A 27,616-nucleotide genomic window follows, 5' to 3' on the forward strand; every position below is an offset into this window, starting at 1 on the left:
ACAGGTGAATTCTTTACATGAGCCATGATGGTGGTCTCCAAAAGAAAAAAAAGTCCACGTCTGAAAACCTGGAACCTCTGGATGGGATGGAATTTGGAGAAAGACTCTTTGCAGATGTTAAGGAACCTGAAGTGAGACTATCCTGGATTATGTAGATAGGCCCAAACCCAACAACAAGTGTGCTTATAGCAGAAGAGAAAATACACAGACACACACATATGGGTGATGTGAAGATGGAGGCAGAAATTGAAGTGATGTGGCCATGAGTCATGGAAAGGAAGGATGATCAGGAAGCAACAGTTAGAACTGGACATGGAACAACAGACTGGTTCCAAATAGGAAAAGGAGTACATCAAGGCTGTATATTGTCACCCTGTTTATTTAACTTTTATGCAGAGTACATCATGAGAAACGCTGGACTGGAAGAAACATAAGCTGGAATCAAGATTGCCGGGAGAAATATCAATAACCTCAGATATGTAGATGACACCACCCTTATGGCAGAAAGTGAAGAGGAACTCAAAAGCGTCTTGATGAAAGTGAAAGTGGAGAGTGAAAAAGTTGGCTTAAAGCTCAACATTCAGAAAATGAAGAACATGGCATCCGGTCCCACCACTTCATGGGAAATAGATGGGGAAACAGTGGAAACAGTGTCAGACTTTATTTTTCTGAGCTCCAAAATCACTGCAGATGGTGACTGCAGCCATGAAATTAAAAGACGCTTACTCCTTGGAAGGAAAGTTATGACCAACCTAGATAGCATATTCAAAAGCAGAGACGTTACTTTGCCAACAAAGGTCCATCTAGTCAAGGCTGTGGTTTTTCCTGTGGTCATGTATGGATGTGAGAGTTGGACTGTGAAGAAGGCTGAGCGCCGAAGATTTGATGCTTTTGAACTGTGGTGTTGGAGAAGACTCTTGATTGTCCCTTGGACTGCAAGGAGATCCAAGCATCCATTCTGAAGGAGATCAGCCCTGGGATTTCTTCGGAAGGAATGATGCTAAAGCTGAAACTCCAGTACTTTGGCCACCTCATGCAAAGAGTTGACTCATTGGAAAAGACTCTGATGCTGGGAGGGATTGGGGGCAAGAGGAGAAGGGGACGACAGAGGATGAGCTGGCTGGATGGCATCACTGACTCGATGGACGTGAGTCTGAGTGAACTCCAGGAGTTGGTGATGGACAGGGAGGCCTGGCGTGCTGCGATTCATGGGGTCGCAAAGAGTCGGACATGACTGAGTGACTGAACTGAACTGACCTGATCTGAAAAAGCCACCAGAAGCCGGAAGAGGCAGGGAAGACTTCTCCCAAGAGTGTCCAGAGGCAGTGCAGCACCTTAACTTTGGACTTCAGGCCTCCAAAAGTGTGAGAGAATTCATCGTGTTGTTTTAAGCCCCCCAGTTGTAGTAAGTTGACACAGCAACCGTAGAAAACCAACACACAGACCTGTTTACTTCCCCAGAGCACAGGATTACTGTGCAGCAAATCCTACACAGCGCATGACTGCATCCATCCCACAATTATTAAATTTACCTCTAAGAGGTAAGGACTCTTTTTCTAAACATAATCACACTATTCTGTCACACTAAAATGTTATAATTTATATCTTTTATACTTGAAGTTCATTCATTTGATTAAATGTTCAGCATTCTAATTTTCCCAATGTCTCATAAAGACTTATGTGCAGTTGGCTTACTTGCATTAGGATCAAAGCAAGGTCTGTCCATAGCATTGGAGTGATATGAACATCTTGGTCTTGAAGACTTGGATGAATGAATAGAGCTGTCAGGCAGATGAGAGTGGGTGGGGACTGTGAGGAATTCCCACAGCCCAGACCCCCGGGCCATGGAGGTGTGTGTGGAGGTACAACCATTCATGGTGGAGCCCTGGGGATACACAGGGCTGGGCCCCCATCAGGAACTCACAGATGCTGGGGGATGCCAGTGGCCATCAGGGGGTTTACTGGGCTCTGGGGGAAGCAAAGAGGTGCGTCCAGCTCTCCCCAGGGAGCACAGAGCTGAGTGTGGCCCCCGGGGTGGAGCTGGCCTGGGAGGGAACAAAGGTGCCCAGGCAGGGCGCAGGCCACCCCCACACGTCTTGTGTGATGGGACTGGCACTCAAGGGGTGAGGAGGGAAGGCAGGAGGGCACCCCGCGGGCCGTGGGAGTCACTGAGGGAGGTAAAACAGGGTGGTGATTCTCAGGTTTGCATTTTAGAAAAATATTTTGATAATCTTTGATCAGTGGAGAACAGACCAGGGCGAGGGGAAGGGCGGTCAGGGACCCCCATGTGTCTGTCACCTCTGGCCCCGCCCCTTCACTGGAGGTTCAGGGGTGAGGGTGAGGCAGGCAGCTCACTCCAGGAAGAAGAGAATCCGATACTTCGAAGGCCAAGTATTCTGGGGAGTGATCACTGCAGGCCCCACATGTGACCAAAGCCACAATCACTCCCAGTCCAGGCTCCCTGGCTCCTTGAGAGGCCAGGGGAAATGACGTCATGTATATTCATTCGTATCAAATTCACACATCACCTGTGTCATAGAGATCTGATCTGGGGGATCCCGTCAAATGGGGGTGAGGCCCCTGTGCAGGGCCCCATAGTGCCTCATGCAGCTGAGCTGTGATGACCAGGCAGGCTCCCCTGAGCACAGTTTGGGTCCACTGGGTTCTCATTATTTCCCCACCTCCCTGAACACTGGAGAGCCCACAGTAGAAAAAAATAGCTGTTCAAAATGCATAAGAAAAGTTATTTTTATTATCAGAAGCAAAATGTCTCTCAAAGAAATTTTTTAAAAATGTCTTTTTGCCATGGCCAGTGATAAAAGAAATGTTCACATATTGAGATATAGGGAAGTCATTCTGACTTATACATGAGCCAACTTGAATTTTATGCCAACTGAAATACCTGTTTGTGGCCAATCAAACATACATTCTATATCTGCTTTAGTTATTAGAGACAAGAGCACTTTGACCAGAAGGAAATATAGTCCATGTTAAAAATAAAGATTAAGGGACTTAGTTGGTAGTCCAGTTGTTAGGACTCCATGCTTGCATTGCAGGGGGCACAGGTTTGATTCCTGGTCAGGGAACTAAGATCCTGTATCGTGCAAGCAGAAGTGGGGGCCGGGGGTCGGGGGGTGCAGAGTGGGGAGATTAAATGCCTTCCTTCCTGGGGGACTCCAATGCTGGTCCTTCTTCCATGATAAGAGTCTGTGCCAGGTGCCAAGGCCATGCTGACTGTACATGTGCTGATCTGTGTGGTGTTTTTTTCCCCAATCTTGAAAAAATGTATCCCTGACTCATTTAATGGCCTTTGTTCTAACAAAGATATACAAAACTGTGCTGGAAACCATATATGTCCAGAGCAAGCTGCTCAGAATAATCTGGGAAGGTATCTTTCTGGCTAGTCCTCAGTTTGCTCAAGTAAAACTCTTGCCTGTTCTTATTATTGCTTATTGATTGTTTTCACTGACACCAGAAAAATAGCTGTTTCCTGTGGAAACCGAAGAATGTCAGATTATTAATTTCTACACTTGATTCTTTGATAAGCTATGTGACAGATGTTATATGATAATTCCTACCAAAAAAATCAAGGGGATGACATAATCTATATTTCCCTTTTGTATTTAATTTTTAATTCCAAAAAAAGATGTGCTAGAAAGAGATGGAAAATCTGATTTTATATTCAATTCTAAAGAAAAAGAGTAACTAAATCTGCTCATTGGAGCTTTATTATTTAATGGCCACTAAAACTTTGGAATAGTTTATTAGTCTCACAACACCCAGGGTCTACACTTAGATAAAAACTTCATTGCCAGAAGTTTCATAAGTTTGGTCCTCAGTGTTCTGGGTGGCCCTGCTGGCTTTATTAAAACTTGAAAATCTTTCTGGCTCGTTCAAGACTTTTCTCACCCCCCGGAAGCTTCCTCTGGCTGCCAGGCTGCAGAAACTTCTTCACGGCCGGGAGATTGCTGACTCTGGTTTTCAGGCCCTGCAATGCACAAGAGCACAGCTTAGAGTGCCGCTAAAGACCAGCCCCGTCACTGACACTAGTCAGCAGGGACTCTGAGACCCTCCTAGACAAGGGCCAGCTGAGGCCCCTCCATCAGCACCAGGAGGAGGCTGGACATGGACACCCAGTGAGCCAGGAAGATGACAGCCCAGTGGCGTTTTCCCCAGAGATGTCTTAGTATAAGACTCCATTCAGCATCCCAATCTTCCTACACATCAGTCCTGAAGGTTCACCCTCGAGTGCAGTGTGAGGAAGAGAAAAGTGTCAGATATCAGCACAGATTAAGGCTCCAGATATCAAGACAAGAAGAGCTAGGAGATGGGGCTGGAAGTGAAGGCAGAAAGCATGAAAGGTAATCTGTGAGGTGAGTCAGAGCCAATCTGCCCTCAGAGAGAGAGACGGAGACAGAGAAATCAACGTGTGAGAGAAGGAACAGGAACTGAGGGGAAGAAGTGATACGGTGGGGACCCTAGCATTGCAGTCCCACTGTTCAGAGAACAGATTCTGAGGTGGGAGGCGTGGGCACACCCCCACCCCTACCCCTCCACCGCCACCCCAACCTCCCTCCCTCCCAGTCCAGGGCCGTGGGAGAGCGCACCTTCAGCAGAGGGAAATTGGCCAAAAGACTGGGGTCTAGCTCTTCCACATAATAGAGCAATTCAACCAGGTGGATGTCAGCCTTGCTCAGCTTGTTGCCCACAAGATAGTCTTGTCTGTGGCTCTTCAGCACCTGGCCAATGGAGGGGTCAGATCAGGAATGCAGGTTCAGACAGCCTGGGCCATGCTCCTCCCCTGCCCACCACCCAGCCCCACTTCTCCCTCTGCCCCTCACTGGGCGGGTGGGGACCCCAGACCTTCTGCTCCTCCCAACTCAGTGAGATGGGCCAGTTGAGTCTGCTGTTCCCTCCTCATCCCCAGTGGAAGCCAGACTATGATTTCCTTTTCCTGTTCCCTCCTCACTGTGGCTGCCTTACTTCTTCCACTGGGCCAAGGGCTTAGCACCGTCTGCACAGTGTTGCTGTTGACCCTACATCCTGAAGTGTGCAGCCCTGAACTTCACAACATGACCCTTCATCCATCTCTCTCTCGCCTCTTTCTCCTCTCTTTCTCTCTCTCTGTCCCTCTCGTCTTTCTCCCTTGGGCAGTGACTCCAACTTCTTAACAACCTTCTTCAACCCTGAGCAAACTATTTCGGTCTACATTTCTCTTCTTTCTTGAAGCTTCCTGATTTCCTGGTCTCTCTCTGGGGCCTGAAATAAACCTGGGTCAACTTGAAGTCCCTTCTCCCTTACTCCTAACTTGCACCATGTTACAATTTACACGCTACAACGTCTGGAGGTGAACTTCACTGATGACTTAACTCACTCTGTTATATAGCTAAAATTAGGTGTTTGATTGAGAGAAGAGGAATGTAGAGATAATCACATATGATCATGGAAACAAAAGCTTAATTCTGGCATCCACATGGTAGGTTCATATGAATTCATTTTATACATTTTAAACTTTTCTGCATGTATGAAATGTTTCATAATAATATGTTAGGGAAATATATTATATTTATTAAAATATTCCAGCAATATGAAAATCATAATGTATAAAGAGAAAAATGCATACAGCACCACTAACTAACATAATAACATTTTGGCAAATACACTTTCAGATTATATATACATACAGAAGCATGAAGAGTTTCCCAGGTGGCTCAGTGGTAAAGAATCTGCCTGCAATGAAGGAGACCGGGATTTGACCCCTGGGTCGGGAAGATCCCCTGGAGAAGGAAATAGCAACCCATCCCAGTATTCTTGCCTGGGAAATCCCATGGACAGGGGAGCCTAGTGGTCCACAGTCCATGAGGGCACAAAAAGTTGGATATGATTGAGAAACTTTTTGAAAACAAAACAAAAAATATAAAAGCATGGACAAATGGATAATCATTTGGAAAAGAATATAATATCAAAACATATTTTATAAAATATAATTTTTACTTATGCTATCACTGGCCCTTTGTTTTCAAAGTACCCTCTGTCCATCATTGCTCATGCTCAGTTTTGTCCAACTCTTGGACTCATGGAGCTGTAGCCTGCCAGGCTCCTCTGTATATGGTATTTTCCAGGCAAGAATACTGCAGTGGATTGCCATTTCCTTTTCTAGGAGAATCTTCTCAACCCATAAATCAAAGTACAGATGAACTCAAACTGCTAATCATCAAAGAGTTTATGATCTTGTGAACGTTGCATAAACTCTTAGCACCTCAAGGGCTGGGAGGGTGTGCTCTCTGATTACTATTAAATTCTTTGCTCCTTGAATATGGTCAGATAAGCAAGCAATGAATTAACATTTGCTAAATAAATGAAAGAATGCTCCTATGCTCTGTGTTAATCTTTATATATGTATGTAACCCTCCTGAATCTCTTAAAATCATTTTTTTCTAGGTTAATCATTTTTGTTTAGCATGATTTCGGGTAATTTTGATCTTGAAACGCTCTCCTCTTACCATCAAGAAGAAGCATTAACTAAGATACATACTAGGCATAATGACGGAACATTATTTCCTTGGCTTTGTATGACCTTCTTCAAAAGTCTGAGAGCCATGTCCCCAAAATTTGTGATTATTTTCTCCTGAACATCTTTTCCTCTCTCTCTTCCTCCCCAATTCTTCCCCCATCTCTGTTGAGAAATATCTCATCCATCCCAGAAACACTTCCACATTCTCCCGACAGGCAGCTGCTCTCATGTCTCCCTACACGTGGTACCAGAATATTTTCTGATGTATGGCTGACATCACGCTCTTCTTGGATCAAAGCCCCTGTGCTATGTTCTGCAGGATCCATCTACCCCAGGCTCCTGTGTGGCTTTCAGAACTTCCACAGCCCAAGCTCTAAGTAAAACCATGAAATTCCATTGAACAGAGAATTTCAAATTGGGTCTGAGTCAATAGAAATTATGCTGAAAAATGATAATATGTGTAAAACTGGTGCAATTCTCCCTCAGAGTCAATTTTTAGAAAATGCCCTGAGAGTCAGGATGCTGCATTAGTACTCAGGAAGGTTCACAGAAGTGAAGGTCGATTCCCCAGCACCACCAGGCACTACATTCCTTTGTCTTCCCATCTCAGCGTCAAGACCACTAAACAGTCCACTTACGTTTTCAAATGCAGGGAGATAACGGTTTGTTGCCCTCTCTTGGATCAGGGTCAACTTGGTATTTTTTTGATCAGGGGGACACAGTGGCAAGAGCATGATCATTTCCCCCAAGTCTGCCACACCCTCTGTGTACATATCAATCCTGAAAGACAAAATGACCAAATTGCCAAATGTCTCCTGCCTTAGATTTTCTAGTTTAAGAATAGATAAGAATGGGGCATCAAAAGATGATAAAGTAATTCTCCACTGGGTACATTTTTCTAAGCCAGTCATGGAGTTACGATTTTTATTAATTTTAACATTTCATTCTAGAACAAGCCATCAAGGTAGACATAGCGAATATTTTGGTTATACGCATGATCAAATATAGGGACAAAGCACACTGGGGACCCATTCGTAGAGGCATGAGAGAAATGGGTAAATCCCTGCAGGTAACCTCTGAGACCATACCTGGGTTTGCCATCTCTGCTGTGACGTAGTCTATGCACAGTTAGTGTGATGCATTAGCAGCACCTCAGTCACGTCTAGAGAGAGTCCTGGCACAGTGGTCCCAGTCATGTCCCTCTAGCTCTCCCTTTCTCATCCTGTTACACCACTAGGTCCATTTAGATGCCCAGTATCAGTAGTTCCTCCAGTTATTTCTGATAGAAATGATTCCACAACCTCCTCCATATATGATTGCCCGACTCTGGCCTCATTTGCATTTCTCAATGCGCCACCCAAAATATCCCCTGAAATAGTACAGTTCTTCATACAGTTTCAACAATGAAAATTTCAAGTGATTTCTTTTTTGTTTTTGTTCCAAAAGAATTTCCTACAAAAGTTGTTTTTTTTTTTTTTGGTAATACAAGCCTTATTGAAATACATTCACATAGCATTACTTTCATCCTTTAAATGGTACTATTCTGTAGTTCTGGTACATTCTGAAATCATCACCATGTTCTAATTCCAGAACTTTTTAAATCGTTGTATCCAAAAGGAAATCCAGTACCCTTGACAGTCACTCCCCATTTCCTCAGCTTTATAGCCCCAGGCAACCACTCAACTACTATTTCTGTTTCTATGGATTTGAACGTCAGGACATTTCATATATTTGGAATCACACAATATGTAGCCTTTTGTGTCTGGTGTCTTTCATCTAGTATTTTTCAAAGTTCATCCATGTTGTCACATACATCAGTACTTTACTCCTGCGTACGTGCTATGTCACTTCAGTCGTCTCCGACTCTTTGCAACCCTATGGACTGGAGCCCACCAGGCTCCTCTGTCCCTGGGATTCTCCAGGCAAGAATACTGGAGTGGGTTACCGTGGCCTACTCCACTTTACTCCTGTTCGTGACTAAAAATATTCCATTATAGGGATGTATCATTCTTTGTTCATCCGTTCATCAGTTCTTGGATATTTTGTTTGTTTCCACTTTTTGAATATTATGAACGCTGTGCGCTTTCGTGTACAAGTTCGAGTGTGGATGTGTTTTGTTTCCTTTTTTTTTTTCACTATGAATTGATGCTTTTGAACTGTGGTGTTGGAGAAGACTCTTGAGAGTCCCATGGACTGCAAGGAGATCCAACCAGTCCATTCTGAAGGAGATCAGCCCTGGGATTTCTTTGGAAGCAATGATGCTAAAGCTGAAACTCCAGTACTTTGGCCACCTCATGCAAAGAGTTGACTCATTGGAAAAGACTCTGATGCTGGGAGGGATTGGGGGCAGGAGGAGAAGGGGACGACAGGATGAGCTGGCTGGATGGCATCACTGACTTGATGGACATGAGTTTGAGTGAACTCCGGGAGTTGGTGATGGACAGGGAGGCCTGGCAGTGCTGTGATTCATGGGGTCGCAAAGAGTCGGACACAACTGAGCGACTGAACTGAACTGAACTGATGAAGTTTATTATGGGTAACTTATAAACAGGCAGGAAAGACAGTGCAAACAATGGTCCACAGACAATTACAGCTGCACTTTGTCCTCCCAAAAGGGATCTAGGGGAATTTAAAAGGGTCAAAACTAAAATTAGAATCTGACTACCAAGTGAGAAGCAAGTCTACACTGAAGGAACCTGTGGTTTTTCCTCCCCTGGGGGGTCTCATGACCATTAACCTTCTGTGTCAACAAAATGCATTCTTCCAGTTTTCTTATTAGATGAAGGCAAGGGTAAAAATTGATGGGGAACTTATCCAGCTGGGGCACATTCTTTGTCGGGAGGCTAAAGCGCAGCATGCAGAAAGATGAGGGTGTAGGAATGGTGACCTGAAGATGGGGGAGGGGGGCAAAATGCAATCAGTACGGTTCAGCCACACATCCTCACAGATAATCCCGTGGAGCTGAAGACTAGGTTTCAGATAAAATAGTAAAGAGCAGGATGTTCATGAAAGTGTCTGAAGTCACCAGCTGTTTAGTGATGAACCTGCAATGGGAGTGCTGGCCATTCCGCCCCAGAGGCTGTGCTCTTGACCACAGCACATGTTGCTACCCACTGACAGGCATCATGCTGAACTTGAATTATGAAATGTGAATGTGTCTTTCACTCTCCTGGGTGTATACCCAGAAGTGGAATTGCTGAGTCATATGGTAACTCTTTAACTTTTTGAGTAACTGCCAACAGTTCCTTACATGATTTTAGTATCAGTCAAGTTGTCCCATTGCAACAGAGAGGATTTCCCCCAGTTTTGCTTGTATTGAATAAATCTGGCTGCTTCAGACGTATATTAAAATGTTCCAGATGACTCTGGTGTCTTGAGTTATCCCCTTTGTTATCCACTGTTATCCCCAAAGTTACGTACTTTGTTATCGCCTGTCAAGTGACCGGTCCATAAAGAGGACTGATAAATTAAGCTCCTGGTTATCATTCTAAACTTCCTGGAACTTAAGACTCAATTCCTTTAGATCTTCTTCTTCTCAGACTTTATCCTCTAGACACTCGGACATTTTGTCCCTTGTCTCTAGCTGTTGGTGGGTGTCTAGTCTGAGCTCCTGGAGTCAAGGCTCCACCTTCTTCCCAGCTTAATGGTTTACTCGTGTTTGGAATCTTCCGTCACTGTGCTATACCCACGGACCACGACTTCTTACATAAGCTCTTGATTCCACTCCAAGTTCACCCTTCTCTCATCTTCATAGGTCCCTGCTGTACTAGAGCTCAATTACACCATTATGGTCTATAGCTGGTGTTGGTCATGATCCCCATGAACACACCTAATTGCTCAAGGAAACACCTAGGAGTGTTCCTACTTATCACTCATGAAAGAATGGAAAAAATACCGTACAGGGCTCTCTCCTTCATGTCTTTCCCATAGAGATCATATTTGGTGGCAATGTAGTTGAGAATGGCTCTGGTCTGCACCAGCTTCATCCCATCAATTTCAACCATTGGCACTTGCTGGAACACTAAACTCCCATCTTTTGAAAGGAGAAAAGAAGAGAGAACTATTGGATGAATTACACCCTTTTAGGACGAAAAAAAAAATGTTGATGTAACTGAAGATATGAAATGAAATACTAAAATGACCTGGTATAATTAAGCAGCATGGCATTTTGTTTTTGGCTTCCCATAGTCCTTTTCCTGCTCAAACTTTTATTTTCTTAACCCATTATTTCATTTATCTTTTTTGAATTACATGGGTGATTCCTTCTAATTCTGAGTCTATTTGTCTTTAGGGATATTTTAGAAAGAAGTTGGAAGAGGCTGCAATAGGGCCGCCACCTGGTTGCTAATTTGAATGAGACATTCTAAATAAGTCTCACGTCATATAAGGCAGATTTTGAGAGATTTCTATGTGCAGGTCCCTTTTCCTGCTCACTGAGTCTGCAATATTGCTAGACTTGTCAAACTTGCCAGAAAAAAGGGTTCATGGCAATTTCTGGGCCTCGTTTTCCCCTCTTCTCTCTGATGCATGTGTTTCCCTGACCTTGGGTGGGAGGGCTGTGTGGCATCCTGAACTGATATGGTCACTCATGGTGCAGAAAAGCAGAGAGAGAGAGACCAGCAAGGGCATTCACAGGGCACTCGGGCTGGTTCCTTGAGCAAATACTAGAGTTCCAGCCCTTCCTAGTCCCAAGTGAGCTGCAAGACCTTCTCAAGGAGCCCCATCCTTACCTTTATTCACATTTCTTCCTCTCCTCTGACCCCATCCCTACCTTGCACACACAAGGCCTTTTTGGTATTCAAACCTCAACTTATGGCTGCTACTAGATCCTCCCATTAGAAGAATTCAGTTTCTTACCATATCTTAACTTATCCAAATCTTCTGAACTTTCTATAAGTTTCTCTTCAAACTGGAAAACAGAAACAGTCACTGAGTTTTTATTTCATTCCATAGCATTGCTGAACTTGCATGGCCTCTACCTGCTGCCCACTATGGAGACTGTAGGATTTCCAAGTTCGGCAGGGTGCACAGAGGACAGTGATCAAGGCCATTTGGAGATTTAGATTAGAGCCACCAAGATAAAAGCGTGGGTTGCAGCAAGTAACTGCTTATTTTGCAGGCTAATTCACCTCTACCTTGTCCCCACCTCTGTCAGTGATTATGTAATGATTTGGGGGGAGGGGAATGTCACTGGAGGGAAAGGACTGGGAAATTCTTCTAGTTATGGAGTTTTAACTAGTCTCTGGAAAGTCTTTCTCTCCCTGTGAAATCAGGACAGGAATTTGGGGTGTCCCCCAGCATGGGGTTTCCATGAGGTCACTGACTCCCAAGATGCTGCCACCAGGGACCTCTGCTGTATATTACCTCCCTCCATTCAACTTTTTATTTTAAAAAAGTGTCTTGATGATGAAAAGTTTGAGAATTGGGAGGTTTCTAACTGGGGCTTCCTTGGTAGCTCAGACAGTAAACAGGCCTGCAATACAGGAGGCCTGGGTTTGATCCTTGCATCAGAAAGACTCCCTGGAGAAGGAAACGGTAACCCACTCCAGTATTCTTGCCTGGAGAATTCCACGGACAGAGGAGCCTGGTGGGCTACAGTCCATGGGGTCGAAAAGAGTCGGACACAACTGAGTGACTAACACTTTCACTTTTACTTTCAACTGACTCAGTGAAACAGTTTATTGTGGATCTACATGATTCCTTAGGGTTAGACCACACAGATAGTGAGGTGTGCGGGCAACAATTCGCAAAGTGCCCAGTTCAAGACAACATGAGGGGTGGTGGGTGGTCACTGTGGGAAGGTGTCAGAGGAAGGATGGGACTTGATGGTGGGCTGTTGCTTATGAGGCTGAGGGAGATGAATGGGGTTGTGAGGATCAGCCTCTGGGCCCTGAGAACCCAGAAGTCCTGACCAGTGGCCTCTGGTCAGCCTTGCCCCACACCCTCCTCCTTCGGGCTGGGTTGGACAAGAGGAGACCTGGATGCTTTCAGCTCTTCACCCTCCTGTGCTGAACTCATCCTTCCCAGGAACTCTGAACACATCCTTGAGCCCCAAGGCTGGACCATAGCAAAAATTATTGGTTGTTGATTTATAGAGAATAAACAAGCTAGAATGGTTCAGTTTGTTTTTCTGTGTACTTGTTTCTTCACACACTTGAGAACGGACCGTGCTAATGTCTGGCAATCAAGAAAGTGTAATCTGAGGCTCCTTTGTAATCTGAGGCCAATACTTGGCCACCTGATGCAAAGAACTGACTCATTGGAAAAGACCCTCATGCTGGGAAAGATTGAAGGCAGGAGGAGAAGGGGCTGAAAGAAGATGAGATGGTTGGATGGCATCACCAACTCAATGGACATGAATTTGAGTAAGCTCCAGGAGTTGGTGATGGACAAGGAAGCCTGGCATGCTGCAGTCCATGGGGTCGCAAAGAGTCGGACACTACTGAGCGACTGAACTGAACTGAATCTGAGGCTCAGGTAAATATGTTAGGAGGCTAAGGGAGCACACTAGAGGTTCCTTTGCAGGACCCCACCTCACCTGAGACCCTCCTTTACTGCTAGCTCTCCCCTAAGGGATCAAATCTCCAGAGTTTCTCCATGATTCTGAGGTAGGCGATTGATGGGCCTTTGGGCTGGGCTGCTGGTGTTTGTTAAGTGGAATAAAGCTGATGCCTTGTTTTCACTCAAACATCAAGGACAGAGCCCTTGTCCTTGAAGCTGAGCTCTGCTGGAATAAAGAGATAAAGTGGCCACTCCTGAGGTCAAGGAAGACTTCCCTGTCTGCACATCTACAAGACGTCTCCTTGGGGTAAAAAATGGAGGGGGTGCCTCCCCATAATGAGTATGGACATGTACCCACAGACATCTGCAGTGGGATTCATCTTAGCCAAAAGGAGCATGCATCCCGGGGAGGGTCCTAGGACCAGACAGATATGAAAAAAGAAACAAGCTAATTGGCCAAAGGTAAACAAAGATCTGGAAGGACTGTCTTATATAAGTGATTTAATTCACTCCTTTACTCCTTCTCCTGATTAGAGAGGACACCTATACATTTTCTTTGTAGGTGTGTTTTTCTGCCTTGCTTCTGTCTCAAATAACCTGCTTCTCCGTGTGCTTTCCCATATGCTGTGCTCCCATAAACCTTGCACCTGTTTTTACGGTTCTCGCCTCCTTGAAACATTCTTGCTTTCAAACGGGGGAAAGAGCCGGGGCTACTTTGCTTTTAGCCTCTAGCCCCTGGAGGTCTAGTGATTAGTATTCCTGGTTCAGTTCCTGGGCAGGGAACTAAGATCTCTCTTCAGTACTGCAGTCTCTCCGAGATCATTTGGTGAGAAACCCGGGAGTTCAAGGTGAACTGCAGATCTCGCTAAAACTATTGGCTGGAGACTCCTGACTTTCACTCTGTCTTCCACGGGGCTGAGATTTTCTTTCCTGCCTTACTTGCACAGTAAGATTTTTTTTTTACCTAATTCTTTAAAATCCTCTTGGGGAAAGACTAACTGAAGTCTTGCTGCTGCTGCCAAGCCCATACTTGACTGCTGTGGTACTTTAGCCCCAACTCCAGTTCCTCCAGGAGTTCCCCTTCACTCCAGGCCTTGGCAGCCCATAGGCTGGGACAGACTACTTATTGAGCAGGCCAGTTCCAATCAGCCTACATCTAGGTCAGTATCTGTCATCTATAAAGCTTAAGGGAAAACCTGCAATCACTATGTGCTGGTCCACATGTCCTCTCCAGGTACGAAAGGAGGACATCTTACTCAAGGTACTAAGGACAATTGGAGACTGCTGGTTAAAATTAAGTGGGGGCTAGAGGATGCCCCAAACCCTGTCAAGGAATAAGGTCAAAGTAAATTCAGGGGATGCTCTGAATCCCCTTCAGGTGTCTCCTAAATGTATAGAGGATGGTGCATTACATAGCTAGAAGCGGTCTCTGTTCTGGGTTGCAAGTTATTCAATATAGGAGGATCCCTTTTTAAGCCAGAACACCTCTGGAGTACATCCTTAAGAACTAGCAAGCTTTTACTGAAACAGTGCCTGGCCTTTATGCAAACTGAGGGATGAGGAAAATGGCCTGAAAATGAATCTCTTACAATTCAATTTTTATTGCCACAGGATGAGATAACGGACTGTTTCCTTATGTTCAAGTTTTTAAGGCCTTTTATCGTAATTCTGCTCTATGTGGCTACCATAATGAGAAAAAACTCTCCTAACATTCTAAACGATCTCCTTCTAACTTCTCCCAACTCTCAGGGGGGAACCAACCTTCTCCCACTCCTACACGTTCCCTTACTTCTCCAGGTCTTTCTGATCAAACTAAGACGCCTACATCCTCAGAAGAACAAATCTTTCTGGAAAAACATCTTTCAGCCAGTCTGCCCCTATTATTAAGACCAATTTGACACTATTTGGTCTATATTTTAGCTATGAAACTATGACTACAAAAAAAAAAAAGGAAAGATGATTTTTCTTGATAATATGACCACAAAATTAATTAAAACAACTTTTTTTTTTTAATTGCAAAACTAGCTCTTTTAGCATGTGCAATTAGAAAAAGCTAACTTGCTGAAGTACTTTTTTTTTTTTTTAATTCTGACCCTGAGAGAATAAAAATATGCCTAGGAAAAAGCTATATCAACTCTTACCATGTCCTTGAGATACAAACACAGCCCACTTTGCCTGAAACTTTGGCCTTGGGTTAAGTAGAACTTCAAGCCAAGGGGGGAAAAAAGGAGGCAAAGAGACATTTTAAATCTCAAGCAGAAAACTATGGGATCTCTGTCTGGATTTATGTATGTCAGGTAAATGAAAAAAAGACTGTCTCCTGATATATACGGGAATCTCAAACTATTTTGAAAACCTCTAGAAGAGAGAAATCCAGCTGGGCAAATCTGATAGCAAGCCTTTGGCATGGCTTTCTTGGCCTTGAGAGCCTTTTGGGAATTTAGTCTGAGACTCTTTCTGAGGAGTTACACCCAGAGTCAGCATTAAATACCTTACATAGTCAAGGGACCAAACATTTAATTTTTAAAAATCTATTATTATTATTTTCAATGGTTATCTTTAATTTTTAAATTTATTTATTTAACTTTTGGTTGTGCTGGATCTTCGTTGTTGCACACGGGCTTTCTCTAGTTGCAGCAAGTGGGGGCTCCTTTTTGTGGGGTTATGCAGGCTTTTCATTGCAGGGTCTTCTCACGTTGTGGAGCACAGGCTCTAGGGTTTTAGTAGTTGAGGCACAGAGGCTCAGTAGTTGTGGTGCACAGGCTTAGTTGCTCCGTGGCCTACGAGATCTTCCCGGACCAGGGATTGAACCCGTGTCCTCTGCATTAGCAGGCAGATTCTTATTCCACCAGGGAAGCCCTGGCTACCTTTATTTTTAATATTTATTTTATTCATTTGTTTGTTTGGCTGTGCCAGATCTTATTTGCAGCATGTGGGATCTTTAGTTGCAGTTCTATAAAGTCACCAAATTTATTTTAAAAACAAATTCGTCTTGGCTGTGTTTGGTAAAAATGAGGGTAATTTTAGAAAAAAAATTCGTTTCACTAAATATGAAATCCTTATGTCTGACTCTGTGACACTGTGGACTGTAGCATCAGGGTCCTTTCCAATGAATACCAGGTGGCGCTAGTGGTAAAGAACCGCCTGCCAATGCAAGAGACAGAAGAGATGCTGGTTCAATCCCCTAGGGGAGGGCCTGGCAACCCATTTCAGTATTCTTGCCTGGAGAATCCCTTGGACAGAGGAGCCTAGTGGGCATAGTCCATAGGGTTTCAAAGAGTCATATATGACTGAAACGACTTAGCATCCATGCATGGCCTCTAGAGTTATCACTGAGAAAAACACTTGTTCAACTCTTTGAGACCCCATAGGCTGCAGCACACCAGGCTTCTCTGTCCTTCACTGTATCCTGGAGTTTGCTCAAACTCATGTCCATTGAGTTGATGATGCCCTCCAGCCATCTCATCATCTGTTGCCCACTTCTCCCGCTGCCTTGGCAGGTGGTTTGTTTAGTACTAGCACCATTAACCAGAGAAGGCAATGGCACCCCACTCCAGTACTCTTGCCTGGAAAATCCCATGGACAGTCGGACAAGACTCAGCGACTTCACTTTCAATTTTCACTTTCATGCATTAGAGAAGGAAATGGCAACCCACTCCAGTGTTCTTGCCTGGAGAATCCCAGGGACGGGGGAGCCTGCTGGGCTGCCGTCTATGGGGTCACACAGAGTCGGACACGACTGAAGCAACTTAGCAGCAGCAGCAGCAGCAGCAGGAGCAATAGCACCATTAACAGAGTCCTACATTTGCTCCTGGGAATGTGATGTTCTAACACTATAAAATGCCTGGGGGTGCTCGTGGATGCTCCCATCCCTCTGTTAATCACCCGCTTACTTGTTTGCATCCTCACTAGAGTGCAAGCTGCCTGAGGGCGAGGACTGTGTCTGTCTCATTCATTTCTGTATCCCCAGAACTTTGCACAAAGCCTGGCACAAAAGCGAAAGTGCAAGTGGCTCAGTCATGCCTGACTCTTTGTGACCCCATGGACTATACATTAGTCCACGGAATTCTCCAGGCCAGAATACTGGAGTGGGTAGCTGTTCCCTTCTCCGGGGTATCCTCCCAACCCAGGGATTGAACCCAGGTCTCCCACACTGCAGGCAGATTCTTTACCAGCGGAGCCACCAGGGAAGCCCAAGAATACTGGAGTGGGTAGCCTATCCCTTCTCCAGCAGATCTTCCCAAACCAGGAATGGATTAACCCAGGGTTTCCTGCATTGCAGGTGGATTCTTTACCAGCTGAGCTACCAGAGAAGCCCTAAAGTGCTCCCACCCAAAATTATTGCTGAGTGAATATATTAAATCTTATCAAGTGGTTTGTTACAGTTGGCTCATCTTAACCTTAATTTCATTTATTTTTCTAATATTACATACAGTTTTTCTTTTATTGTGGGAATTTCTAGCATGTATAAAATTTTTAAAAATGTACAGTGTTTCTCATACCCTTCAACAGCATCAATAATTATCAACTCAAGCCAGTCCTGTGTCATCTATATGCCCATCCACATTCCCCTTTATGTAAAAATGGAGCAGATTCTAGGTATCATATCATGTCACCTGGTATACTTCGTGCATATTTCTAAACCAAAAGAACTATTTTGAACATAAACATAATAAACCTAAAAATTACACCTAAAATATTAACAATTATAACATATTCAATCAGCAATCAAGTTTCTACTTGAACGTGTCATAAATAATATTTACAGTTTGTTAAAAAATGAAATCCAAGTAAGTTTCACACAATTGGACTAGTTTATGAGTTTTTTGTTTCCTTTCAAATAAAAAAAAAAATGTTTCTATGCTCTTCCGCAGGCAGGATTATTTACATTTTCATTTGGTCAGATCAGTCCATTTCTTTCTTAATGTGCAGCTATTTTTATGCAACGCAAAATCATACTCAGCTCCTTTAATGAGGAGGTCTGGCTCATGTGAGAAAGTGCTTTGATAGTCAATAGCCATCCAAGTTAAGAGGACCTACCTCCGCTCCAGCTGCAGCCAGGAGCCACCGGATGGCCTCCATCCTGCCTCAGGCATCGAAATAGTGAAGCTTGGGCTTCCCTGCCATGATAGCAGTTCCTCACTTCCCATGAACCTGGATGAATCAGACCACAGAGGCAAACTGTGCTTTACAACGTCCAGTCCATTTGAACAGAAGGGGTAGAGTCTGCCTTTTTCATGGCGGCATTGCAACAGTCCCATGTGGTTCTTCCTTGGTCTAAATTCCCACCTATCAACAGGTGTCATTGTGCAGTTGCACCAAACCAAGTCTCAGATTGCATCTGTCCTCTCTCAGAGGACTTAAATAGAGCAGGGGCTTAATCTTGCTCAGCTGTCACCTGGGGCTGGTGAGGGGACTTGAAACCAGGAAACTTCACTGACAGAAAGGGGCAGGGAGCCGAGTCGGGCCTTGACTGGCAGGTGGTCTTGTTCAAAAGCATTAACTGTGTCTGAATCCTGCCCTGACTGTCTCTAGACCTTCTAAATTCTCTCCACAGAAGACAAAACTCATTCCTTTTTTTCTTATTGGAATTCTATATATTTTTCACCGCTGGATGAATTTTATTTTACGATCTAGAGAAAGAGATGCTAGTGCCCTACCTTTATAGCACACGGAAAAGAACTAACATAGGTTTAGTGTCTACCACATAGTGGCCATTTTCTCACTTTGATCCTCATTTCTTCTTCACAGAAATTACTTGAGGTAAATTCTGACTCGTCTAAAGTAAGTGGTGAGCCCATTCGATTGTACCTTGCTTTTTAAACTGGTTTTGAAAGCTGGGACATATTCGCTTTACAATGCTGTGTTGGTTTCTGCTGTACAACATCTTGAGTCAGCTATACACATACACGTCTATCCTCTCTCTCTTGAGCTTCCCTCCCACCCCACCCCCATCCCACCCCCTAGGTCGTCACAGACACCAGGCGGACTTCCCTGTGCCACAACAGCATCCCCCTAGCTGCCTGTTTTACACATGGTAGTGTACGTGTGCTAGTATTTCTCGCTAAACTTGGCCCACCATCCCCTTCCCCTCCTGTGTCCACAAGTCTGTCTTACATCTGTGTCTCTATTCCTGCCCTGCAAATAGGTTCATTGGTACCATTTTTCTAGAGTCCATATATATTCATTAACATATATTTGTTTTTCTCCTTCTAACTTACTTCACTCTGTATGAAAGAATACAAATGACCCAATTCCATTCCTTTTTATGGCTGAGTAATTGCCCATTGTATATATATGTACCACATCTTCTTTATCCATTTATCCATCAATGAATGTTTCAGTTCAGTTCAGTTCAGGAGCTCAGTCGTGTCCGACTCTTTGCGACCCCGTGAACTGCAGCACACCAGGCCTCCCTGTCCATCACCAATTCCTGGAGTCCACCCAAACCCATGTCCATAGAGTTGGTGATGACATCCAACCATCTCATCCTCTATTGTCCCCTTCTCCTCCTGCCTTCAATCTTTCCCAGCATCAGAATCTTTTCAAGAGAGTCAGCTCTACACATCAGGTGGCCAAAGTATTGGAATTTCAGCTTCAACATCAGGCCTTCCAATGAACACCCAGGACTGATCTCTTTTAGGATGGACTGATTGGATCTCCTTGCAGTCCAAGGGACTCTCCAGAGTCTTCTCCAACACCACAGTTCAAAAGCATCAATTCTTCGGCACTCAGCTTTCTTTGTAGTCCAACTCTCACATCCATACATGACCACTGGAAAAACCATAGCCTTGACTAGATGGACCTTTGTTGGCAAAGTAATGTCTCTGCTTTTTAATATGCTGTCTAGGTTGGTCATAACTTTCCTTCCAAGGAGTAAACATCTTTTAATTTCATGGCTGCAATCACCATCTGCAGTGATTTTGGAGCCCAGAAAAATACAGTCAGCCACTATTTCCACTGTTTCCCCATCTATTTGCCATGAAGTGATGGGACCATGATCTTAGTTTTCTGAATGTTGAGCTTTAAGCCAACTTTTTCACTCTTCTCTTTCACTTTCATCAAGAGTTTAGGTTGCTTCCAAGTCCTGTCTATTGTAAATAGTGCCGCAGTGAACATGGGGGTGCATGAGCCTTTTGAAATTATGGTTTTCTCAGGGCATACACCTACCAATGGTATTGCTGAGTCACATGGTAGTTTTAATTTTAGTTTTTTAAGGAAACTCCATTCTGTTCTCTATAGTGGTTGTATGAAGGCACTTTTATTTGATGTCAATGTCTTGGGATTTTGTTATACCAGTGTGTGCCAGTGATGGATTGTGGCCCATTGCGGGTTGTGAAATTAACACAGCAGGTTCTGACTAGTGTTTTTTAACTGCAATATAATAGTAAATATGAGGGTGTGTCATATACAGTTACAGTAAGCACTTTTTGCTAAAACTTTCATTTGAATTACATAACCATGTACAACTCCCCTTGTCCTTGTCCTTGAAATAAAGTGCTGACTCAAGAGTTAACCCCTGGGAAATGTGAAGATGTGAGAACAAAGAATAGCTGTTGGGCTGGGGAACTGGTAACAATGTAGACTATAAATCTGCTACATAACAGAATCACCCAACTCAGGGCTCCCTGAATGATATAGAGAAAGACCTGACACGTATTCCTAAATTGGTTTTATAAGAAGAGATCCCCTCCAGATGAAAATTGCTGACCACAGGAACATAGACCCTAGACTGGTTGAAACCAGAAGGTTGATGATGCTTGAAACTTCACCTTGATGCCAATCAATCTGAGAATTATCCATGAGCGGATCATATCCTGCTCCCTGAACACTATAAATCTCCTCACTACCCTATCCAGGGTGGGTCACAGTCTTGAGGGCATTAGCAATAAAAGCTACTCTTTCCTACTTCCTCCAAAACTCTGTCTCTGCATTGGCACCAGTGAACAGAGGCTGAGTTTTGGTAACAGATATATTTGTTGTGTGATTGTCTGTAACAGCGAAGCCAAACCTGCTTGCGCACTGGATCTGTTCCTTTAGCTCTAACCTTTGTGCTCTGTAGCCTTTGCTTAGTCATGCTGGCTCTGCACCTTTTGTAAAAGAATGCTACCTATAGCCTGAAATACATAGGATAGCCAATTTTCAAAGTCTTTTCCTTCATATAAAGATAAAAGTCTTTTCCTCCATATAAGGATAAAACAGTTGCAAAACAAAGAATAACATTTGCCTTGTTGGAGGTTTATAGAAACATGATCAGACCTATGTGGATGGTTGGAAGAACAAAAAATGCACATCCTGTATTATTATGAGTCTGGCTGGCAACAAGAAATTTGCATCCACCAGCCACACCACCCTCTCCTTTTAGTATAAGCTTGAATTCTAACACAGGTTAGATGGTTCTTTGGGATTCTAGTCCACCATCTTTTCAGTCTGCTGGCTCTCCCAATAAAATCCCAGGCCTTGCCTCAATACCTCATTTCTCTATTTAATGGATGGCTGTGTGGCAAGCTGTAGGAACCGGGACTCAGTAATGTGTCAGTATGTGACTGTGTGGTCTGGGTTGTTGTAAAATGTAAGAGACACTTGTGACTGGGACCAGCCAAAGAAGTCTGGTAGATGTTGCTCTAGCCTGAGGTGTCTGCACTAGTGACATTTGGGGCTGGATCCTTCTTTGTTGTCCCGTCGTCGGAGTGTAGTTACTTAGCATCGTCCCCAGGAGCTGCCAGTAGCATAGTGCTCCTGTCCCCAAGGTGGCTGGGTGAGTTCAGCAGTGGCCTTGGGCAAGTTTTATCAGTGAAGACAGTACAGAAGCACAAGAGTCATTAAAAAGCAAGGATTCAATTGCTTAGACTTAGGGAGGGACAATTTCAGTCCCATTTTTAGTCAACAGACCTCTGGCCAAAAAAAAAAAAAAAAACAATTAAAAAAAAAATTCTTGTAAGATTTTGTGGTTGTTGAATCTTTAGCACAGAAGTCCCTGCACAATAGTTATGTTTCAAAAAAGGCATGTGAAACTGGTACCCTGTAACTTATAAGGCCATAAGGTAGAAACAAAATGATATGCCAAGAATACCAACTTACTTAGCAGAGTAACTACAGATATGGAGACAACTTGATGACAGCCTCTCCGACTGAGCACTGCCCACTCACACTGACGGACTAGGATGACTGACAGTCAACTTTAGAAGTCACATGCTGAAAATATACCATGCCTGCACAGAGAACTCTTAAAACTTACATTGAAACTTACATTTACTGTACACTAACCATTTCTGAGCTCTCCCCCTGCCCACTTGCTTCTTACTCCTAAGATAAATATGCCACTCAAAAGGGGTCAGGAAGACAGATCTTAGCATTGCTTCCTGTGTCCTTGCTTAGCTGTCGGGCTATAAAGCCTTTTTTTTTTTTTTTTTTTGCAAAAGACCATTGCCCCAGTATTTGGTCTTTCTCTTGGGACAAGGAGCTCACTTGCTTGGTTACAAAACTTGAGTTTTCTGTCAAAATAGTTTAAACATTCCAGAAGACCTTTATTTATTTGTATATCTATTTTCTTCACGGACACCTTGTTTTCGGCTGACACGTGATGTATTTCTTCTTTTTAACAAATTTCCTTCAAGCTTCCTCCCCTAAGACCCCTTCTGCAGTTTCAGGTATCAAGAGATAATGGCTGGTGGGAAACAAGATAGGAGCCTGATGGGGAATCTGCTTTTAAAGGGTTTAAATTTAGTCAAAAGAACAGGTTTGTCGACAACCTACCATGCACAAAGAGCCCAACGGTGGCTTCATTTTAATTGGTTCTGAGCCAAGGATAATGATTCTAGAAGTCAAGTAAGTCAGAGCAATGGGAGCGACTGAAGGCTGAGAAAGCACAGGCTGCTGTGCCCTGCCCAGGTCGGCTCCACCTTCACAGCAGCGTCATCCAGGCTGTGACCTTTCCATCCCTCCCCACCCTACATTAGGGGTGCTCCTCATTTTTGTCTAAAATCTGTTCATAGACATTACAAGTGCTTGTTTTTTGTTTCTATTTCCAAATCTTCTCCCATGGGCTTATTTGAATTTTTTCCTGTGAATTCTCTTTTGCCCTGGAAGCTCCAACCTCACTGATTTTGCAGGGTCTTTGAGATTCTGAGGCTTCTGTGCATGAGACCTTTGTTTTATTCTTTTTAAGTTGACATTTCTGCTGACTCCCATTATGCTGCATCCTACCTCCTGGGGGGCTTCCCTGGTGGCTCAGATGGTAAAGTGTCTGCCTACAATGTGGGAGACCCGGGTTCGATCCCTGGGTCAGAAAAATCCCCTGGAGAAGGAAATGGCAACCCACTCCAGTACTCTTGCCTGGAAAAGTCCATGGGCAGAAGAGCCTGGCAGGCTACAGTCCAGGGGTCACAAAGAGTCAGATACGACTGAACGATTTCATTTTCACCTAGTTGCTTCATGCATCTTTTAGAAACCAGCTCTGTGCTCCACTGATGTACCTAGCTCTTCCCTCAAGACTTCTCGAGTTATAGAGCTAGAAGTCAGCTAGCCACTCCTCCAAGTGTGTAATTAATACACTGTACCCCCGAGAGAACATGTGTTGGCCAGCTATCTAGTTAGTGATGAAGTCTGGATTAGATCTTAGTCCTCCTGCCAGACAGACTAGTCTCTGCCTATTGTATCTATTTTGTTATTGAATTTTCACAGCCTGCAGAGATTACAGTTTCTGTGCCCCCACTAACCTGTGAGCTCTCAGGAAGTAGTGACGTCATCATAGTTTTTAACACAAGACATTGCTCAAAATTCAACACGCCTTCTGTGTAACGTGGCATGATTAGACAGCCCAAGAGCCACACATGTGTTCTTCAGCATTTCCCTTAGAGGACTTGCAATTTCGCAATTCAGTAGTTTAGAACAATTAAATAATAAACTGGGATCGTGATCATAAAGTAATCAATCCTGCTTATAAAAGCCAACATTGTGCTGTTTAAACACAACTATCAAAACAGTAGAACTCTCCCACAAACTGAAAACATAATGACTGTGCAAAAAAATTGGACAAGTGCTTTGGCAGGGTAGCCCAGGAGAATATTTAACTTGGCAAATAGAATTTGCAAATTATCTGTTGGGCTGGAAACAGGGCAGTTCAAGAAAAGGGCATTATTTTTTCGAATTGCCTAAGAAATAAATCCACATGCACTTGCCTATATGCCCTATGCGTTTAGATTCACTTGCAATTTTGAATCTTTTCTTCGTAAGAAACTGTGCCCAGGCTTTGGTCCCTAAAATACTGAACATGAAGAAGGAGGTGGAGGTGGAGGAGAAGAAGGGAAAGCAGCAAGCTACTCTGTGCTCAGTCACAAAGTAACTCATATAAACAACAAGCTCACAGTGGTGAAATCAGCTTTGGAGGTGCAAATTCTGATTCTGACCCACCGCCATTGATGACTGACTTCCCAACAGGAGCTGCCAGTTCAAGTGACATGCAACCACTCACATATATTTTTCCCTCATCTCTCAAGTGGGATTCCCAAATGTGTGACTCTGCCAAATTCCAGTCCAGCATAATTGTGTGATTTCCATATGAATCACACTGATACACCATCTAGTCTAGAGAAGGCAACTCTAACATAAGCTCACAGATCCCTCCCAGCACTGACATGGTTGCATTTTCAAATTGCTCTTAGTAACACTCTTATTTTCCCCAAATCATCAAATTCTCTGCCCTCACTTTCTAAATTCTTGATTATTATTTTCCTCTAAAGACACATCCTTGAGGAACTAATAAACAACACTTGAATCATCTCCTGAGCACACCCAAGAAAAGGCAATAACGCCAGGTACCCACATAAAATAACACATTGAAAAATATTTTCCTCCTGAAACAGACATGAGAAACTATATGAAGATGATAAGGTCAGTACCAACCTAATAAAAGTCCTGCTGCCTCTCTGCTCAGTTCCTCAATGCCAGTCCTTGGGTGTATGCTAGATGCTTTAATAATTTAACAACCAGCCCCCGCTTCAGGGGTGGGGGTGGGTCCAATAGGAAATAGCCCCACACAGTTGACCAGGCTGGTAGAACATTCTGTACATGCCACAAAGAAAATGATAAATTAACAATGTTCCATTTCAAGGTGATCCATAAATGCACACACAGAGATTCCAGATTTATTTGGCTGCCCAGCAGACTGGTGGGGACCATGCTTTCATGAAATGAGATGCCAAGTTTATGGCAGATGGAAGAATCTTGGAGGGAGAGGGAGAGTGTGTCATAAGAGGGTGATGGCAGAAAGGAGGATATGGTCAAGAGAATAGGGAGATAGCAATCTAAAGTGGTAAAAAGAACTACATGAGGAACGGTATTGCAACCCCAATTGTATACACTCCCAAATAACCTTCCCAGTTTGCCCTCGCTCTGGGTGGGAGGGCTCACTACATCACCTGGGTCATTTTCAGACCATTCTCTTCTTGACTGCACCTTGGCTTTTCTCTCTAGCCCCAGGGCCTTTGCACACACTGTTTCTTCTGCTTGGAACACTCAATTCCCGTGTGTCCTCTAACATATTAATTTTGTTTGTTTATTTTTGAAGTTTTTTTAAACATCCCACTATAGTTGATTTACAATGTCATGTTAGTTTCAGGTGTATAGCATAGTGGTTCTATATTTTTATAGGTTATACCCCGTTTAAAGTAATTATTATCATACCACAATTTCAACCTTATGTTGTGAAGGTTTCAACCTTATGCTGTGAACTCCTTGAGGACAAGACTGCCAAGGGCTCACAGTTGACTACAGTGCCTGGCACATGAAAGGGACTTCATCAATATACATAAAATCTGTCTTTTTCTTTTTATGGCCTTGCCTCGCAGCTTATGGAATTTTAGTTCTCTGAACAGGGATTAAACCTGGGCCCTTAGCAGTGAGAGCATGGAATCCTAACCACTGGAGCACCAGGGAATTCTCATAATTTATCTTTTCCTAAATTCTAACATATATAAATGTAGAAAAGAGTTATAAGGAGCCCTGACACACCCATCACCTTGCTTCAACAATTGTTAGCAATAGTTTGATGCAAACTGCAGGTTTCATTTTTATTTAATCAATACATGATTTAATATGTGTCTTTTAAGCTTTGAGGAAATTACTTACATTACAGAAAAATTGCAAAAGTGGTACAGAGTTTCCAAATACCCTTTACCCAGTCTCCTCTGATGTTAAATCTCACATGACCACATGACTGCTCATGGCGCAGCCCAGGGAGTGCAGCAGGGCCATGCCCATACCAGGAGCTCACAGATAGCAGGGGAGGCCAGTGGCTTTCAGGATTATTGGAGACTTACCGGGCTCTGGGAGAAGCCCAGAGGGGCACCCAGCTGGCCCTGGGTAGCACTAAGGTGAGGAGCTAAGTGCCATCAAGTGGGAACAGTTGGCCAGGAAGGGAGCAAAGGTGAACTGGAGCCCAGATCTGTGTCACTCATGGGATGAAGCAGGTTCGTGTCACCTCCCATCCCCAGAACCAGCCCCAAGGCAAGCAACTTGTGGAGCTCTATACCAAGGTCACAGGGGTAAAGCCTTGTACCAAGGCTACAGATATGAAGCCCTGCACCAAGGTCATCTCCAGAACTGATGGAGCCCCATAGCCACCATTACCACGAGCCTCCCTGATCTACTAAACTGGCCAGCCCCCTGACTGCATTTTAGGTAAAAATACCCATCCTATAGCACCTAACCAATCACCTAATGCCACCCTTCCTACAGGAATTTTCTTTGTCTTGAAGTTATAAAAATTGGCTTGTTGTTGCTGTTCAGTCCCTAAGTCATGTCCAACTCCTCGGCCCCATGGACTGACTGCAGCATGCCAGTCTTCTCTGTCCTTTACTGTGTCCCAGAATTTGCTCAAATTCCTGTCCATTAAGTTGGTTATGCTATCTACTATCTCATTCTCTGCTGCCCCCTTTCCTTTTGCCTCCAGTCTTTCCCAGCATCAGGGTCTTTTCCAATGAGTTGGCTTTTCCCATCAGGTGGCCAAAGTATTGAAGCTTTGGATTCAGCAACAGTCATTCCAATGAATATTGAGGGTTGATTTCCATTAGGATTGACTGGTGTGATCTCCTTGCAGTCCAAGAGACTCTCAAGAGTCCTCCAGCACCACAATTTGAAAGCATCAATTCTTTGGTGCTCAGTCTTCTTTGGCTTCCCTGGTGGCTGGCTTCCCTGGTAGCTCAGATGGTAACGAATCAGCTTGCAACGTAGGAGACCTGGGTTCTATCCAGGTCTGGGTCAGGAAGATCCCCTGCGGAAGAGAATAACTGCCTACTCCATTATTCTTGCCTGAAGACTTCCATGAACAAAGGCGCCTGGCAGCTACAGTCCATGGAATTACAAAGAGTTGGACAAAACGGAGCAACTAACACTCACCCACTTACAGCCTTCTTTATGGTCCAACTCTCACATCCATACTTGACTGTTGGAAAAACCACGGCTTTGACTATATGGACATTTGTCAGCAAAGTAATGTCTCTGATTTTTAATATGGTGTCTAGGTTTGTCATAGCTTTCCTCACAAGGAGCTAGTGTCTTTTAATTTCACGGATGCAGTCAGCATCTGCAGTGACTAGCCCA

The 27,616-nt window shown here is 44.0% G+C and overlaps 1 protein-coding gene and 1 long non-coding RNA gene across 4 annotated transcripts in view; one reads left to right on the forward strand and one right to left on the reverse strand.

Annotated features, from left to right (window-relative positions):
• Positions 1-2,730: 2,730 nt before the first annotated feature.
• On the reverse strand, positions 2,731-24,962 carry LOC147346967 (glutathione S-transferase A1-like). 2 transcript variants are annotated; one of them, XM_086369121.1, is made up of 7 exons: positions 24,920-24,962; positions 18,056-18,169; positions 11,372-11,423; positions 10,415-10,547; positions 7,153-7,294; positions 4,608-4,739; positions 2,731-3,988 (listed from the first exon to the last, which is right to left on the reverse strand). In XM_086369121.1, the coding sequence occupies exons 2-7, from the start codon at positions 18,095-18,097 to the stop codon at positions 3,866-3,868; spliced, it is 624 nt and encodes a 207-aa protein (XP_086225247.1). In that variant the 5' UTR covers positions 18,098-18,169; positions 24,920-24,962; the 3' UTR covers positions 2,731-3,865. The 2 variants fall into 2 exon arrangements, with proteins under 2 accessions (XP_086225247.1, XP_086225248.1); XM_086369122.1 differs by lacking the exons at positions 10,415-10,547; positions 11,372-11,423.
• The window catches only part of LOC147346968 (uncharacterized), a 49,919-nt gene continuing 35,634 nt past the window's right edge, over positions 13,332-27,616 (forward strand). For both annotated transcript variants that reach the window (XR_015152059.1, XR_015152058.1), the window contains exon 1: positions 13,332-13,477. This is a non-coding gene — a long non-coding RNA (uncharacterized LOC147346968). The remainder of the gene's footprint in view (positions 13,478-27,616) is intronic.

This window comes from Bos grunniens, chromosome 23 (assembly GCF_055505025.1).
Source record: "Bos grunniens cultivar Pamir isolate PY7600 chromosome 23, Bosgru_T2T1.0, whole genome shotgun sequence".
Lineage (NCBI taxonomy): Eukaryota > Metazoa > Chordata > Mammalia > Artiodactyla > Bovidae > Bos > Bos grunniens.

Bases quoted from the DNA above. Each gene is read 5' to 3' on its own strand.
- LOC147346967 (XM_086369121.1), bottom strand. From the start codon at position 18,097: ATGGAGGCCATCCGGTGGCTCCTGGCTGCAGCTGGAGCGGAG. The intron at 10,548-11,371 runs GTAAGAAACTGA...TCCTTTCAAAAG, and splicing joins TTTGGATAAGTTAAGATATG to ATGGGAGTTTAGTGTTCCAG. The intron at 4,740-7,152 runs GTAAGTGGACTG...TCCATTGGCCAG, and splicing joins ATCTCCCTGCATTTGAAAAC to GTGCTGAAGAGCCACAGACA.